This window comes from Oryx dammah, unplaced genomic scaffold, assembly GCF_014754425.2.
Source record: "Oryx dammah isolate SB20612 unplaced genomic scaffold, SCBI_Odam_1.1 HiC_scaffold_11072, whole genome shotgun sequence".
NCBI lineage: Eukaryota > Metazoa > Chordata > Mammalia > Artiodactyla > Bovidae > Oryx > Oryx dammah.
The window spans coordinates 257,356-276,463 of record NW_024080466.1 but is presented as its reverse complement, the minus strand read 5'-3'; the positions used below and the strand labels follow the sequence as shown (position 1 = coordinate 276,463).

The following is a 19,108-nucleotide window of genomic DNA, read 5'->3' as shown; positions in this document are numbered from 1 at the left end:
GTTCATGCTTTAAAAATACGGGATTAGATGGGATGTCTCTCCATGATTTGGGTATCATTATTAGTGGCACAGAGGCCCCAGAACAGACAGTAGATTAAAGTAGTATTAGTCGCTCAGTCGTGTCCAACTCCTGGCTACCCCACAGACTATAGCTCACCAGGCTTCTCTGTCCATGGAATTCTCCAGGTAAGAATTCTGGAATGGGTTGCCATTCCCTTCTCCAGGGCATCTTCCCAACCCAGGGATCGAACCCAGGTCTCTGCATTGCAGGCAGATTCTTTGCCATTTGAGCCACCAGGAAAGCCCCAGTAGATTAAAGACTTAAACGAAGTTAATGATGCAGAGGCCTGCAACCAAAGACTGATTAACCACGAGAAGTCAGAGTTAGAGAATGAGAAGCGACACAAAGGTGTCCAAGGACTTTTCCTGCCTCCTGCTCCATCCTCCTTCAGGGAGTTGATACGCAAGTCGGGACAGTGCTGACTCTCTGCTCCTTTCAGTCACCCTAATTCTCTTGTTCAACTCTCCTCTGGTAGAAACCCCACCTCCTCATATGTAAAATTTGGGCGATTTAGGATCCTCAAAGTCTTGGGGATGATCCTAGGGCTGATAACAATATGAACTTGTCAGAGTGGACCTGGGATGTCCCCATGAATCGGGGGACACCCCTGCACGGCTCAGGGTGTCACCATCACTCTGGGTGTCAGTACAGACCTTGGCCATCCACTGCTAACAGTGGAGGAACACAGTGAGAAGGAGACTGGAGAAAATACTGGGGATGTTAAGCAATCCTCATGAAAGAGTCTCCCCGTGCCGGACCCACAGTCAGTTGTAACCTGCTCCCGATGGTGGTGAGGATCAAAGGTAGTAAATCTCCTGAATCTCTGCTGGTAAACTGCCTCCCACCTTCTCCCACAATTACTGAAAAGAGTTCCCTGAACTGGTAATAAAGGGGTTCCTTATCTCATATACAAGAACCAATTATTTACCTACAGAGATTTTGGATCCTATGTGTTCAGCTGAAGTCGCAGGGCTGGGGAAAGATGTGGTTCCCAGAGACAGACACTGTCTGACAGCAGGACAAAGAGGCTGGGGGTGTTCAGTCCCCAGGACTTAGATTAACAAGATATCAACCAGCACCTGAGCTGAGCGCTGTTGATTCGCAGTTATGCTAAGAATGTTCTGGGTATCCATAAACACAAACCCTCCAGGTGGATGACAGCTCTCCACCCAGAGTACATGACAGAGGGTTGCTTGGGAAAGTCCCTAATGGACAATAAATCCCAAAGTGACAACAGATTCCTGATTCTAATCTGGCCTATCTAAAACCATCTCACCTTCTCTGAAAGATTAACTGTCTTAAGGAAACTGAGACAACACAAGAGTATTAAATACTACTTTATTTCACTAATAACTCCAGTTACCAAAAGTAATGGCCATTTCAAATAACTTTCTAAATAAAACTGAGAAACTTAAGATGATAGTTTCTATTTTAAATATATTAGTAATTAAACATGAAAAGCATTCTAATTGTATTAGGAGGTTGGGATTAACATATACATACTATTATATGTAAGATGGGGCTTCCCGAGTGGCTCAGTTGGTATAGAATCTTCCTGCAATGCAGGAGACCTGGGTTCAATCCCTGGGTTGGGAAGATCTGGAGAAGGAAACGGCAACCCACTGCAGTATTCATGCATGGAGAATTCCATGGACAGAGGCTACAGGCTACAGTCCATGAGATCACAAAGACTCGGACACGACTGTGCAACTTTCACTTTCACATGTAAGACAGATAATCAATAAGGACCTACTGTATAACACAGGGAACTATACTCAATATTCTGTAATAATTTATATGGGAAAAGATCCAAAACAGAATAGATACATGTATATGCATACATGATTCACTTTGCTGTATACCTGAAACTAACACAACATTGTAAATCAACTATACTCCAATATAAAATTTTAAAAATTTTTAAGCATTTTAATTTTAAAAGCCACTCCCTCATTTACGTTTTATTTACAAAGAGAATAACAGAAACTTTTTCTAGCATATTTTATATAAAAAACAACCTTTATGTTAAGCATAAATTGCTTTTTTTATTTACTTCTTATTGAAGGCTGACTTCACTATATCAGAAGCAGAAAAAATGAGCCAGTCAGATATTAAAAACACACTTGTTTTAACACAGCCAAAATATTCATATTTTATAGCAAAAATTCATGAGGACCTTAAAAACTAATTTTAAATATTATATTTGCAAACATCAGAATGCAAGTACTCTTTTAAAGATGGGTCTATTTTCATTGAAAACTCATAAAAATGCAGAACCTTCTATTTTTGCCAAGCATTATCAAATTTTCCCAGACACTTTATGACTAAGTCTTTAAAGTTCTGTTATACTAAAAAAGGATCTAGTCCTAGGTATAAGCTCTAGTAAAGTTTTCAACAGGTAACTACTATATCTATATACAACAGAAATAATGTTAAAGACAAATATGAGATACTAGGTTAAGTATTTCATACAGTTAAGACTTTTAATAATAATAGTAGGGCTTCCCTGGTGGTCTAGTGATTAAGAAACCACCTGCCAATGCAGGGGACATGGGTTCAATCCCTGGTCCAGGAAGATCCCACATGCCTGTGTGCAACTAAGCCTCTGTGCCACAGCTACTGAGCCTACGCGTTAGAGCCTGTGCTCCCCAACAGAGAAGCCACTGCAATGAGACGCCCGCGAACCCTGTCTAGAGAGCAGCCCTCGCTCGCTGCAACGAGAAAAAGCCCACGTGCAGCAACACCCAGTGCTGCCAAAAATAAATTTAATTTTTTTTAATTTAAAGAATAACAGGAGTGAAATTTGCAGCTAATGATAAATGGGATGAGTACAGTTTAGAGGAGGGTTACTGGAATCCCAGCCCAAGTGCTCTGGTCCCACCCACACGCCTGCTCCTTCCAGTCTCACTACCCTCCAGCCAGCACAGCTGTGGACTTCTTTGAGGAAAGCAGTTACTGTGCTTCAAGCTGTTCTTCCTGAACTTAAATCTCACCCTCTTCCGCTATCAGACAATTAAGTCACACAGGATTTATTTTAATCTTCTCATTGTAATACTCTTTCAACAGAGTTAAGGACACAGACATGGGGAGCCAGCACCTAATGTCTAAAGTCGTATTAACGCAGTCTAATATCTTATTGTCATTAAGTTTGGGGTTTTTTTAACCCCACTCTGCCTACTTACGCCTACACTTCCCCTGCCCCTACTTTCTATTATACAGCAGTATGTTTCTTAGTAAGGTAAGTACAAACATAATAGGTAAGAAATATAATAGTTATGAGAGGAGTATGTCAAGGCTGGATATTGTCACACTGCTTATTTAACTTATATGCAGAGTACATGGTGTGAAATGCCAAGCTGGAATCAAGATTGTCAGGAAAAATATTGGCAATATCAGATACGCAGATGAAACTACTCTAATGGCAGAAAGCAAACAGAAACTAAAGCGCCTCTTGATGAGGGTGAAAGAATAGAGTGAAAAAGCTGGCTTAAAACTCAACATTCAAAAAACTAAGCTCATGGTCCCATCACTTCATGGCAAATAATGGGGGGGAAATGGAAACAGTGGCACATTTTATTTTTAGGGGCTCCAAAATCACTGCAGCCATGATTTTAACAGTGACTGCAGCCTTGAAATTAAAAGACACTCACTCCTTGGAAGAAAAGCTATGACAAATCTACCAAGTGTATTAAAAAGCAGAGACATCACACTGATGACAAAGGTCTATATAGACAAAGCTATGGTTTTTCCTGTAGTCATGTACAGATGACTTGTACAGAGAGTTGAACCATAAAAAAGGCTGAGCACTGAAGAATTGATGCTTTCAAACTGTGGTGCTAGAGATTCTAAGAGTCCCTTGAATTGCAAAGAGATCAAACCAGTCAATCCTAAAGGAAATCAACCTGAATATTCACTGAAAGGATTGATGCTGAAGCTGAAGCTCCAACGCTTCGGCCACCTGATGCAAAGAGTCAACTCACTGGAAAAGACCCTGACTCTGGGAAAAATTAAAAGGAGAAGGGAGTGTCAGAGGATGAGATAATTAAATAGCAATACTGACTCAGTGGACATGAATTTAAGCAAACTCCAGAGACAGTGAAGGACAGGGAAGCCTGGCATGTTGCAGGCCGTGGGATGGCAAAGAGACAGATACAACTTAGAGAGTGAACAAAACCAAGGACTTTTTATAATGGATTGTTTGTGCTCAGTCACCTAGCCGTGTCTGACTCTGTGCAACTCCATGAACTGTAGCCCACCAGACACCTCTGTCCACAGAATTTTCCAGGCAAGAATACTAGAGCAGGCTGCCATTTCCTACTCCAGGGGGAACAACTGTTTGGGAGCACTATATTCTCCAAGTGTGTGAAAAGTGTAAAAGTGTTTGCCACTCAGTAATGCCCAACTCTTTGTGATCCCACTGACTGTAGCCCCCCCCCCCCCCACCCACAACAAGGCTCCTCTGTCCAAGGAATTCTCCAGACAAGAATACTGAAGTGGGTAGCCATTCCCTTCTCCAGGGGATCTTCCCGACCCAGGGACTGAACCAAGGTCTCCTGCATTGCAGGCAGATTCTTTATCACTGACCCACCAGGGAAGCCCATTCCCTAAGAACTCCCCCTCAAAATGAATGTGGTTTCTGAATGTGCTTAATAAGCAAACTTCAAGAGGTAATAGAGAACCTGGCTTATTGGGAGATGCTGACCCTACATAACTGTGTAATGTGTCAAGGTCAAAGTCATTACTCATCCAGTCCCAGAAAAGTACACCAAATTGTCCTCTTGGTGGATGCTGTGTTTAACCGTACATTAAATGTGCGAAGCTCCAAAAGGAAACAGTTATAAAGGACAGACTTCCAAATTAAAGCTACGAGAGGTAGGACTAGTTAAGCAACATTGAATAACCAGGTTTCTTTTTTTTAATATAAATTTATTTATTATAATTGGAGGTTAATTGCTTTACAATATTGTATTGGTTTTGCCACACATCAACATGAATCCGCTAACTCTTCCCACTTCTACAGCAGATGCCACAGCATGTTTACCTCTCATTTCACCTCCAAGGTAGCCTCTATGAAACAGACTACTCTTTTATCCCCTTCTCCAGGGCTGGGACCACAGTGAGGTGAGCCAGGCACTTGGCTCAAGTGCAAAATTTAAGAGGGTGCCAAAAAACTCAGTAATCCAGTAACTCAATAATAATAGTAAAAAACTCACTAATAGCAAAAAACAATAATAGCAAAAGCAATATAGAATTATGAAACAAAAAAAATCAAAATTTTAACCAAAGATAGGATCCGTATCAATTACTGATTTTTGTTTGTTTGTTTGGCCTCAAGCACCAGTTCTGCTCAGCGAGGCACTGCCCTTTTCCAGGACAAAGAAGCTGGGAGGGAGCAATAACGACACACCCAAGACTGCTGTGCTCATTAGGGCAGAAGCAGGGCCAAACCCACCTAGGTCCCTGTGCGGAGAGTCCAGGCCAGTTCCCCTCAGGAAGCTCTCTATTTTACAAAAGGAAAATCTCCACTATGCATCTGAAGAGGCTAATAACCAATCTCCCTGGAGTAATATTATTCTTAAATAATCTGAAGGTGGAACTGAACTCAAGCCAAACTCACAAGGCACGTAAATCAATATGAAAGTCAAAACAATCGGAAATTCCTTTCACTGACACGATGCAGAATTATGAAACCAAATTTTTACAATAAATACTTACTGATGGAAGAATAAGTGTCTTGAAAGAGCCTAAAAAAGGAAAACAGGGAAGAAAACAGTCATAATTTGAATATGATGATATAATATAAAACTCATTAAGACTCTCCTAATATTCTTTCAAATATACAGGGTATCATAAACTTACTAAATCACAAATTTCTTTAGCCAAGCCAAAACAATTTTATTAAAGCCCAGAACACAAGTGGGCGAACCTCTCCCCCAAAACTGGGTTCTGCTTCTCTTTTCCACATTCATTTTTGGTGTCAGGTTGCTGCTGCTTCTCTTGCTGTTTTAAGGTTAAACATGTTTGAGGGACACTTCATACAGTGTACAGAAGGAAGCTGAGGTTCACTTCTAACGAACATTTCTCATATACTCATGACAGACAGAAAAAAGGAAGGCATTAGTCACATCAGGGGTGAGCTGGGACTCCTAACTGACCCACTAGTATTAAAACGATGCAGACTTTTTTCATGTAAGTTACTAAACAAAGACTGCTAATTTAACTCATGCCAACTTCTCATCAAATCTATTTACTGCTAGGGAAAAATGTTCCAAGTTAAAAATAAAACAGTACTTATTCGAAGTTTCCATTTAAGTGACATGAATTTATAGGTGGTAACAGGTCCTCAGTTTCTTCATTCATTTAAGAAACACTTATTAAGGGTAACCCAGTAAATAAGACAGACATAGCCCCTCTCCTCCTGGAGGCCACGGGCGTCTACCCCGTGGGAACAGACAGGCATAGCATGCCGCAGGGGTCAGGCCGGTGGCTTCTGCAATCAGACCACTAGTCCTGTCCTTGACATGTTACCTAATTCTCCAGGTTCAATTTTTTTTATCCACAGAGCTTCCCTGCTAGTCCAGTGGCTGCAACACAGGGAACGCAGGATCAATCCCTGGTCGGGAGCTAAGGCCCCACATGCTGCAGGGAAAGCCATCATGCTGCAACTAGGACCCAATGCGGCCAAATTTTTAAAATAAATACTTTTTAAAAAAATCTTTGAGATCAAAGAGCTAAATAAATGGAGAGACACTCAATGCTCATAAATAGAACAACTCAATTATCAAGACATCAGTTCTTCCCAACTTGATCTTTAGAGTCAATGCAATCCTAATCAAAATCCCAGCAAGTGATTTTATGGATTAACAAACTGATTCTAAAGTTTATATGGAAAAGCAAAAGACGCAGACTACCTAACCATACTGAAGAATAAAGGTGGAGGAATAATGCTGCCTGACTTCAAGACTTACTATAAAGCTACAGTAATCAAGACCGTGTGATACTAGCAGAAGGATAGACAGATCAATGGAACAGAATAGAAAGCCTAGAAATAGACTCCATAAGTACAGCCAACCAATTTTTTTTATTACTTGTTACTGAAGTATAGTTGCTCTACAATGTTGTGTTCATTTCTGATGTATGGCAAAGCAAACCAGTTAAACCCATACATATACCTACTCTTTTTTAGATTTCCTTCCCATTTAAGCCACCATAGAGCGCTGAGTCTAGAGGAGGGCAACCCACTCCATTATTCTTGCCTGGAGAATCCCACGGACAAAGGTGTCTGGTGGGCTACATTCCATAGGGTGGCAAAGAGTCGGGCACAACTGAATCGATTTAGCACGCACACACAGCACTGAGTAGAGCTTCCTGTGCTACACAGTAGGTTCTCATTAGTTACTATTTCACACACAGTAGTGTACATGTCAGTCCCAATTTCCCAATTCGTACCATTCCCCCTCCCCTGAGTAACCATAAGTTTGTTCACTATATCTGTGACTCTATTTCTGCTCTGCAAATAAGCTCATCTGTACCATTTTTCTAGATTCCACCTATAGGTAGTTTTAGGTGACAATTGTTTTTCTGACTTACTTCACTCTGCATGGCAGTCTCCAGGTCCATCCACATCTCTGCAATGGCACCATTCCATTCCTTTTTACAGTCCAGCAATATTCTATTGTACATCTGTACCACGTCTTTATCCACACCTCTGCTGATGGGCACTTAGGTTGCTTCCATGTCCCGGCTATTGCAATGAACTTCAGGCTGCACATATCTTTCTGACCTATGGTTTTCTCTGGATATATGCTCAGGAGTGGGATTGCCTGGATCATATGGTAGCTCTATTTTTAGGTTTTTGAGGAACCTCCATACTGTTCTTCATAGTGGTGGTAACCAATTTACATCCCCACCAACAGCGTAGAAGGGTTCCCCTTTCAGTACACCTTCTCTAGCATTTATTGTTTGTAGATTTTTGATGATAGCCATTCTGACTGGTGTAAAGTGACAACTCATTGTAATTTTGATTTGCATTTCTCTAATAATTAATGATGTTGAATATATTTTCATCTGTTTGTGGGCCATCTGAATGTCTTCTCTGGAGAAATGTCTATTTAGATTTTCTGCCCATTTTTTGATTGGGTTGTTTTTTTTATATTGAGCTGCATGAGCTGTTTGTATATCTTAAAGATTAATCCCTTGTCAGTTGGTTTATTTTAAAATATTTTCTCCAATTCTGAGGCTTGTCTTTTCTTTAGTTTATTCTTTCCTTTGCTATGCAAAAGCTTTTAAATTTAATTAGGTCCCATTTGTTTATTTTTGCTTCTAATTTCATTATCCTAGGTAGTCAACTTATCTTTGACAGAAAAAAAAAGATTTTAGGGCAGTAAAAATACTTTGTATGATATTATAATGATGAACAAATTGTCATTATACATTCAACAAAACCCATAGAATTTACAACACCAAGAGTGAATCTTAATGTAAACATGTAAACTATGAAGTTTGGGAGGTTATGAAATCTCCCAACAACACATGTTCATCCTTGGTAAGAAAAAAAATGTACCATTCTTATGAGCAATACTGATAATAGGGAAAGCTAGGCATGCATGATGTAAGGAATAATATGGAAAATCCACAAAAATAATTTTTCATTTATGTGAATGTTCAGATTGAATATGATGATGATAATGGCCAGATAACTGGAACATTCAAATAAATGATGGAGTATAACCTACAGAATAAAATAAGAGTCTATGAATTTGTGCTGGTATATTATTTAAATGAGGGAGAAGAAAAAGTTACTTTTTTTTTTTTTTACTATTTTTAATTAATTTTATTGAAGGATAATTGATTTACAATGTTAATTTCTCCTGTAGAGCAAAGAGATTCTGTTATACATTCTGAAAAAGTTATTCTTTACCATAGAATTCAAATTAATAAATGTAGAAGGAATCATGGAATTAGACAATTTCACAACAATTATAATAACTGATTAAGACAAATTACCAATCTTGTGTGTATATGTGGAAGGACTAAGTCTTGTGAGAAATAATAAACTATAGTTGTTTGAAACTCCTAAGTGTTGAGTGGTTCATTCACAGCAATAGATAACTGCAACACATTTGAAATAAAAAAGATTCTCTAGCAATTTTAAGTATTAGTTTCCTTATTTTACAAATGAGAACCTGAATCACAGAGACCTTAAGTGAGTTCCCCAAAGTCACATAAAACAGAAGTAACAGAGCCGCGATTCTAAGCCACTGCCTCTGTTTCTACCAGCAGTTGTACTTTTGTTCTTGTATTCTACCCACCTTTGATTACATAAAAGCTCCACATCCTGGGTAGCCTCTTTGTGTATGCTCCTGACTCCCTCAGTCAGACAGGTTCAAAATCACAATCTCTTGGACTCCCTTCTCCCCTGGACTCTACGTTAATCATCACCAGGAACCCAGATACTCTTCCATGATGTTTCTCCCCACCCTTAGAGGAGCTGCAGTGGTGGAGCTCATTAAAACATTTGTGTAATACAAGAACCTTCTGAAAAGGAAATACAAACTGGACAGTTTCTCAGCTCTTTTTATCACTTCTTCACACTACACAGTCTTGATACATTTGAAGTTAACTTCAAGATCGGAAAGGGGCTTCCCTGGTGGTGCAGAGGTTAAAGCGTCTGCCTGCAATGTGGGAGACCTTGGTTCGATCCCTGGGTCGGGAAGATCCCCTGGAGAAGGAAATGGCAACCCACTCCAGTATTCTTGCCTGGAGAATCCCATGGATGGAGGAGCTTGGTGGGCTACAGTCCACGGGTCGCAGAGTCGGACACGACTGAGAGACATCACTTTCACTTTCACTTTCAAGATCGGGAAAAACTCGCCTTCAAAGGAAACAACCACACGTGTCTAAGGTTGGTTCCCTGGGAAGCTAATTCTGAGATGGTGATGAAAAAGCAGAGCGTGTGCCTGGGACCAGGCCTGGAGAAGACTTGTGGAGGCAGGACTGGGGAGGAAGAGGGAAGAAGCTGCAACGCAGGCTCCAGACACATCCATCGGGAGCCCTCAGAAGCCAGTCCGACCCCTAAGAGCTGTCCCGAGTAGGGTTGGCGCCGGAAGCTGGGCCTCCCCCAAGGAGGGTGCAGGGCAAATCTCCCTAGTGGGTGCAGTCCCCGAGGAGTCAGCTCAGAAGGCAGTGGGCTGCAACATCCCCCAGCGACTTCAGAGAATAAGTCTTCATCTCTGATGCTCTGGTTCTAGGAGGGAGGCCATGGCACCCCACCACAATGTCCCACAGTGGAATAAAATCAAAAATATTAAACTGCGAGGAGCTCTTCCCCCAACAAACCAGCATGCGTGATTATAGAGAGTCACTGATTTTTCACATCTTTAACATAAACCATCAGGGTTGCCTGTTTTGTCAGCCCCATGACTGGAGGAAACAATGTGCTTCCTTTCTACCAGGGCTGGACCAGCGAGTTACCTCCCATCACTGGCAAACTCACAAAGACTAGACTACGAGTGTGTGTGCGCGTGTGTGCATACATGTGTGTGTGCATGTGCGCTGTGTTGGGGGCAGGAGACAGGGAGTAATTTATTTTCATCCACATGACACTAAGCAAGGAGAAAATTAAAAAGCAGCTTCAAGTCTACAATCCAAATAAATCCAGTAGGTTGATTAATAGGAGGTCAAGCATTGCAGCAATTCAAAGCCAGCTACCCAGATTTGAAGTGCAGGAAATCCCATTCCTAGAAATTTTTAATTTTTAAGTTTATTTATGTTTTAATTGAAGATAGTTGCTTTACAGAATTTTGTTGTTTTCTGTAAATCAATATAAATCAGCCAAAGGTATACATGTGCCCCCTGCCTCTTGAACCTCCCTCCCCATCCTACCCCTCTAGGTTGATACAGAGCCCCTGTTTGAGTTTCCTGAGTCACACAGCAAATTTTAATGCAGCTCTTCATAGAGTCAAAGTTTTGAGGGATTTTCTCATCGGAGAGAAATTGGAAGAGGGGGTGGACTGCAAGCCCGGGTCTCACTGCTCAGACAGGTGACCATGTCCACCATAGACCCAAGAAACACACAGCTGCCCCCAAAAGCTGGGGTGCAGAAGGAGAGAGGTCTGTCTACCCCTAAATCTTGCTGGCCTCAGAAAGTGACTTGAAGAATGTGCAAAGAGATCTAACTTAAAGCCCTCTCACTTGTTCCATGCGTCCTTATTAAAAGGTCGACTTGAAGTACTTGACATTTTTTTTTAACTTGCTGTCTTCCCTCTAAATTTACAAGGGCAGCTTGGAATCTCCCAGGGACTGGGTAAGTCTTATTTGAAAATCCTATCATTCTAGCAATAATTTACAGCAGCAAAATATAAAATTCAGAGCAGCGTGGCAGGAGTGCCAATGAGAAATAGTCTCTTTCTCTGGAGTTTCTAGGTTGAAGATGAAATAGGTGGTATCTGCAAATTGTTGTGAGCATTTTTGCTGGGACCTTTTGCTGAGACTCAGACACAGGAAATAGTAACCACCTCCCAAAAAGCTGCATGTCATTCTTAATCACTGACTAAACATACATTCTGTTCTGTGAAGCCCTTCTCAATGTTATTGCAGATAACTCTGTAAAAGTCAGATCATTTTTGTGTTACTACCACAGAATGTCGATCTTAACATCCTCCAGTCCTTTGGCCTTCCCAGAGCCACCAAAACCACTCAAAAGAAACCTTGTTTTAAAGCTTCACACTTGGCACAGGCCTGAGAGCTGGCTGTCATTTGATTTACAAATAGAGTCAAAGCTATTTTTAAATCGTGTAATAAGCATACTCAAAAACTAACCTTTCCTTAACTTTTTAAACACACTCCATTATGCCATAGGCTGCCTCTTCTGACATCTGTGCTCACCAAAAAGCTCTGCAGAAAATCGCTAAAGGAAAGGAGAGTGTGTAACTGGAAATCCAACTGGGTCCAGAAATATTCTCTACAGGAAAAAAAGGGTTTTCTACCATGTATGTGCCTGACTTAGTGTTTACTGGTGAATTACTTTTGACAGCTCTCTGCTGTTCAGTAATATACAATAAAAAACTTAAGGAAATCACCTTTTCAGCTAAAAAATTTCACCTCTTTACCAAATTAAATATTCTCTCATCAATACCCTCATTATTCAGCATTTTCTTTGATTACAAATGGACAAAGTGGTAAATGGGGTTTCCACCACAAAATTATGGAAGGCAAAACCTTAAAATATGATCCTGCTTCATAATTTAATGTCATTTTTAAGCCAAGGAACTCTTCAGTGAACTCACTCATTCTAGACAGAAAACAGAAGTGCTTTAAGCAAAACAAAACAAAAAAATGTCCTTCGGTCCCTTACATACTTCTTTACTTTTTTCTCTCCCCTGCATCTCCTTGCTTACAAATTTCTTTTCTCTTTAAAGAATTTTCCGATTTTAGTTAGTTAGTTAGTTACTGGCTACCCTAGGGCTTTGCCACTGCGCAGGCTTCTCTCCAGCTGTGGCGAGGGGGCCTGCTCCAGCGGTGGCCCTGGCACGCGGGCTTCTCGATGCAGTGGCTCCTCTTTCTGCAAAGTTTCCAGCCCCAGGGCACAGGGCTTCAGTCCTCGCGGCTCCTGGCTCTAGAGCACAGGCGCAATAGGCATGGCCCACAGGCTTAGCTGCCCCAAAGCACGTGGGAGCTCCCTGGATCAGGGATCAAACCTGTGTGTCCCGCATTGGCAAGTGGATTCCTTACCACTGAGCAGCCACGGAAGCTCTACAAACTTCTTAATAAGAGTTTCGTATACAGTGTTTTGTTCCATTTAGACTGATGAAGTGTAAAATAGGTCAAATGAAAGCCCACTAAAAATAAAATAAATAAAATGGTACAATATAAACCAATTGTTAGGTGCTATACAAATGAAAAGCCATTTAAGCCAAGCTCTGGGCTGCTAAATATACAGGCCATTCAGCATGTCAAGGTCAGCAGTCTATAGCCCACAGGCCAAGTCTGGCCCATGCCTGTTTTTATCCAGTTCATGAACTAAAAATAGTTTGCATTTTAAATAGCTGGGGAAAATTTTAAAAAGAACAATGTTTTGTGACACATGAAAATTATACGAACTCCAAATTCAAGGTCCACAGATAAACTTCTGTTAGCACACGAGCACACTCCTTTGTTTCACAGCACACTACAATGGCCAAGTAGCTGCAACCAAGACCACAGGCCGGCAAAACCTACTGTGCTGACCATCCAGCCCTTTACAGAAAAAAAAAGTTTACTGACCCCTATAGTATGATGTTCTTTTTAGAAAGATATATATTCTCCTTCCTCAAGGGGTGAGGAATAAGGCTGAAGGCCCACTCGAGTCAGAATCAAAGAGCCATCAACAGAGACACCTGGCAATAAAAAACAAAAATACAGACACACCTGGCCTCACACCACAGGCTTGCGCTCACAAGGGAGGCACCAGGGCAGTGTGCATGCTGGGAGAAGCTCAGTACAACACAGCTGAGATTCCCAAGTGTTTACTCTGTGCCAGGCACCGCGGTAAACGTCCTAAAGCAGTACACCACAAAAAAAGGGAAAAGAACAAAAATTTTTTAAACAAACCAAAAAAAGGAAAACGAATAGGGTGAAATTAATTTTAATAACATTTTATTCACTCAGTCGTGTTCAGCTCTTTGCGACCCATGGACTGTAATCCACCAGGCTCCTCTGTCCATGGAATTCTCCAGGCAAGAATACTAGAGTGGGTTGCCATTCCTTCTCCAATGGATCTTCCTGACCCAGGGACAAACCCAGGTCTCCCGCAGTGTGGGCAGATTCTTTACCATCTGAGCTACCGGGAAGGCCCATATAACCAAAATATTACCAATAAATGTGCAATCAATATTTTAAAAATGAGTTTTTTAATTCATTTTTTAATTGAAGGATAACTGCTTTAGAGAATTTTGTTGTTTTCTGTCAAACCTCAACATGACTCAGCCATAGGTATACACACATCCCCTCCCTTTTGAACCTCCCTCTCATCTCCCTCCCCATCCCACCCCTCTAGGTTGATACAGAGCCCCTGTTTGAGTTTCCTGGGCCATAGAGCAAATTCCTATTGGCTGTCTATTTTACATACGGTAATGTAAGTTTCCATGTTACTCTCTCCATACATCTTACCCTCCCATCCCCTCTCCCCATGTCCATAAGTCTATTCTCTATGTCTGTTTCTCCACTGCTGCCCTGTAAATAAATTCTTCAGTACCGTTTTTCTAGATTCTGTATATGTGCATTAGAATATGGTACTTATCTTTCTTTCTGACTCACTTCACTCTGTATAATAGGTTCTAGGTTCATCCACCCATCAGAACTGACTCAAATGCATTCCTTTTTATGGCTGAGTAATATTCCATTGTGTATATGTACAATAACTTCTTTATCCATTCATCTGTTGATGGACATCTAGGTTGCTTCCATGTTCTAGCTATTGTAAATAGTGCTGTAATGAACAATGGGATACATGTGTCTCTTTCAATTTTGGTTTCCTCAGGGTATATGCCTAGGACAGGGATTGCTGGGTCATATGGTGGTTTTATTCCTAGTTTTTTAAGGAATCTCCATAGTGGCTGTTAACAATTTATATTCCCACCAAATTATTGAAATAATTATTATCCCACCATTCCCCAAAAAATTATTGAGTTTTGCTCCACTTTTTGGCACTAAAAGTATTCAAAATCCAGTGTGTATTTTATACTCACAGCTCATCTTTATATGCACGAATCACATTTCAAGCTCAAAAACCACATGTGGCTAGTGGCTACCAAAATGGACAGGGCGGCTCTAAGGCATCGCCTCCTTTAATCCTCACAATAGAGTTTGAGGTAGGTGCTATTACTGTTGCCTTTATGCAGATGAAGAAAGAGACTAGATGAGCTGAATGACCTTCCCAAGGCCACATAGGTAGTAAGAAGCAGTGTAAGGGCCCAGTTCCAATGTGTCTAGTGAAAAAGTGCAAGTCGCTCAGTCATGTCCAACTCTTTGCGACCTCATGGCCTATACAGTCCATGGAATTCTCCAGGCCAGAATACTGGAGTCGGTAGCCTTTCCCTTCTCCAGGGGATCTTCCCAACCCAGGCATCGAACCCAGGTCTCCCACACTGCAGGTGGATTCTTTACCAACTGAGCTATCAGGGAAGTGCAATGTGTCTAAGGAGTCCCCATTCGGACCCACTGTGTCTCCCAAACTGCATAGGACAGCCCCAGCTCTTCTAAAATATCAGTCCAAAAAGCCTCATACTCCTCCCCTGTCACGCCTCTGTGGCTTACTGCACTCTCAAGCTAGTATCTTAACACACCCACTCTTCCATATTTTCTCTTATCCACGTGTTTTCGGATCGAGTCCCTATGTAGCCCTCCAGATGACCATCCATCTTCCAACCGACAGGCTCACTTGCAGCATTCACACCACATTCCTGGTTCCCTTGCATGGCAGACCCATTTAACCCACCTGGTCTCTACTTCAGCAAACCCACACTATATCTGAAAGCAGCAGCGTGGCGGCACTCCCAGCGGCCTCCATCGCCGACCTGGGTTGGCACGAGACGCGAAACCCACCTGGCGTCCCTGGGAGGAGCCTGAGAGAACAGGAACTTTGCGCGGCACCAAACATTAGGCCACCAATTTTCTGCGGTACACAATTTGGTGCCTAATGAATGAATGGAGTTCGCAAAATAGTTGGAGAAGGAAATGGCGACCCACTCCAGTATTCTTGCCTGGAGAATCCCATGGATGGAGTGGCTTGGTGGGCTACAGTCCACGGGTCGCAGAGAGTCAGACACGACTAATGCCCTGTCTTAACTATATTCCTGAGGAGGTTTAAAACATTATTTCAGCAAATGTTAAATTAATCGTACTAAACCATTTCTCCCTGTTACATTTTCATAAACGTAAACTCCTAACATCCTGCCAAAAGAAGCTACCAGGCGCTCTTAAAACACTTCCCTCCTTGTTTCCAAGCACTTAACCTCTCTGATTTTCAGATTTCGATTCATGAATCATTTCTTCACAACTAAAGACCCACAGACCTGCCCACCAGCTCCCTACTCCTCCACCTCCACCAAATCCTTTTTGATCAGTTTCTTCGATCCCACTCTTGCAAAGGAAGCGAGTCAACTCATGGATTCTCCTAAGGGGAATGAGGGCAGAGGAGACCCAGCAGGTCGAGGACCCACTGTCATTTCCTCTCTTCCAGTTCTATCGCTGCAGCTTTGGTATGAGGTCCTCTTAGCCCAGACCAGGATGTGAGGCGCCACAAGTCCACTTCTTCTCACACTTACAACCACAGTGAAAGCAAAATGCCCTACCGCATCCCCTCAAGCTTCAGATGAGGCATGTGTGTGAGTGCTAAGTCGCTTCAGTTGTGTCCGACTCTTTGCGACCCTATGGACTGTAGCCTGCCAGGCTCCCCGGCCCATGGGAGAATACTGGGGTGGGTTGCCGTGCTCTCCTCCGGGGATCTTCCCGACCCAGGGACTGAACCCGTGTCTCCTGCATTGGCAGGTGGGTCCTTTACCTCTAGTGTCACCTGGGAAGCCCCAAGTGAGGCATACTTCCACACAAACAGCTCCCCTCTCTTCTCTGTTCTCCTGTGCACCCTCCCCTGATGCCAGTACTGGTATCCGCCCTTCTTGCGTCCCACTAGCTCACAGTCCAGCAGGGACCCAGGTTAGGGCAGCACCAGGGAATACCTCCAGTTCTGTGTTTCTCTCCTCAGGGAGCCTCTACTTTTAACGTTTATCCCCACTTTCTACAAAGAGATGACAGATCCGCACAATTTAGAGGTAACTATGGCAAGGTTTTCTAAAACCATATTTCAGTTTTATTCATCTCAAGCCGACACTTCAAAACATTTCTCTCTTCCGTTTCTTACTTATATCAAACGGAAAAGTACCCTTTTAACTACAATCCACTCACCCGTGCTCCTGACCATGACCCCACTTCTTAGGCTAAATTATCTACCCCTGGCCTTTATGTCAGTACTGTGGGGGGTCTTTTTAGTATTTATTTTGGCTGTGCTAGGTCTGAGTCTGAGCGCAGGTTGCCTCTAGCTGTGGTTGCTCGGGGTTCTCCTGTTACAGAGCATGGACTCCAGGGTGAGAAGGCCTCTGCAGCTGTGGCACACGGGCTCACTTGCACTAGGGTTTCCGGGGCGGCTCAGTTGGTAAGGAATCTGCCTGCAATGCAGGAGACCTGGGTTCGATCCCCAGGTCGGGAAGATCCCCTGGAGAAGAAAATGGCAACCCACTCCAGTATTCTTGCTTGGAGAATTCCACGGACAGAGGAGCTGGGCAGGCTACAGTCCCATGGGATCACAAAGAGTCGGACACCACTGTGCGATTTTCACTTTCACTTTTCATGTGGGATCTTCCCAGACCAGGGATCAACCCAGTGTCCCCTGCATTGCAAGGTGGATTCTTAACCATTGGACCACCAGCGAAGCACCTCTACTGTGTTTTTAAAGAGACAATCCACCTCTCTCTTTTCAACCATCAAACTTCTACAGAGTGACATTTGGTCTTAACAGTGGTGTACTACAAAGGTGATATTTGAATCAAAACCTGAAGCAGCTGAGTCATGAAGACATCTGGCAGAGTGCATCACAGGAAGAGAGATGAGTAAGTGCAAGGCCCTGAGGTGGGGACACTCTTGCTGTGTTGCAGGACCTGCATGGAGGCCTGAGAGGCTGCAGAGTGAGGTCAGGGGGTGTGTGAAGTGAGATCAGACAGATCGTGTAGGGTTTGCAGGCCACGGGGACGCTAGATGCATGCTAATGCTGAGACGGGGAGTGACAAAATCCAGCGTGCTTCCCAGCCACTGGATTGAGAACAGACTATAGAGCGTAAGTGTGGGTGCTCAGTCATGTCCGACTCTGTGACCCCCTGGACTGTAAGCCCACCAGGTTCCCCTGTTCAAGGAATTTTCCAGGCGAGAACACTGGAGCGGGTTGCCACTTTCTGCTCCAAGGGATCTTCCCAACCCAGGGATCAAACCTGAGTCTCCTGAGTCTCCTGCATTGGCAGGCGAATTCTTTACCACTGAGCCACCTGGGAAGCCCCACAGAGCCATCAGTGGGGGCAGCGGGGAGCGGGGGAAAACAATCAAGGAGGCTACCGCAATCACTTTTTTAAAAGAAGAGTGCTTCTACATTTTCTGATTATATTTCCCCACCACCCGTTTATTACTAAAAACTTGCTTTTGCTCCCAGCAATCAACTTAGAAGCATTCATTCACTGAAGGCTCACCAATGCCCTTCTCTCTGTCCTTTTCTTCCCTGACTTTCTAGGACACTTCAGAGTTAATAAAAGGAAGTTAATAAAAACTTCCTTCTCAGTACTGTTTCTTCCCTTGCCATCTGAGACATCTCAGCACCTCCAACCCATCCCTGTCTTGGCTGCTCACTGTCCAGCCATTTCACTGACTTCTCTTCTGCCTCCCAAGCTCCAGTCATCAGGCTGGTTCTTTCCATTAGCGTTATCTCTTGGGCATGCTGCGCCTTCCCACCAACACTTGAAATATGGTCTGCCTCTATGAAAATGCCTTCAACTCTCTCCCTAGTTACAATTTCAAAACTATCTGCTGGGCCTCTCCACCAGGGTGTTTCCCCACACTCACCTAAAGCAGAGAGTAACATCTTTTCAGAAAACATACACACAAAGCTCTGTCTCCTCAGTCCTGCCACTCCCAGCCCCGGGCGCTTTCCTCTGGCACACCCTTCCCTCCTCTCATCTGTGAAGTAACTGTTCCCACAAAATGCCAAATATATCAGCAGAGGTGGAATGCTCATGAATGGCCATCTGTACAGTTCTGCATGTAAAATGTAACAGAACCAGACAGAGGGTCACACACAAGAAGCACTACTTACCAACCACACTGAACTTTCTAAACAAACAAGAAATAAAAACTCAGCCTCTGCGCTTTTAATATTATACTTTTCCTTCTGCCACCTCTGAAACTCCCTTCCTTCTGCCCTGCCCGCCCCATTCATTCACGTTTCACATACAGCAAATAATCCATGTGTTA

General features: G+C 42.9%; 1 protein-coding gene across 1 annotated transcript in view; it reads right to left on the bottom strand.

The window, feature by feature from the left end:
* LOC120860411 (CD109 antigen) overlaps positions 1-19,108 on the bottom strand; it is a 143,526-nt gene that overhangs the window by 115,798 nt on the left and 8,620 nt on the right. Inside the window, exon 3 of the mRNA XM_040236212.1 lies at positions 5,777-5,805. Coding sequence (XP_040092146.1) covers positions 5,777-5,805 — 29 coding nt within the window. The remainder of the gene's footprint in view (positions 1-5,776; positions 5,806-19,108) is intronic.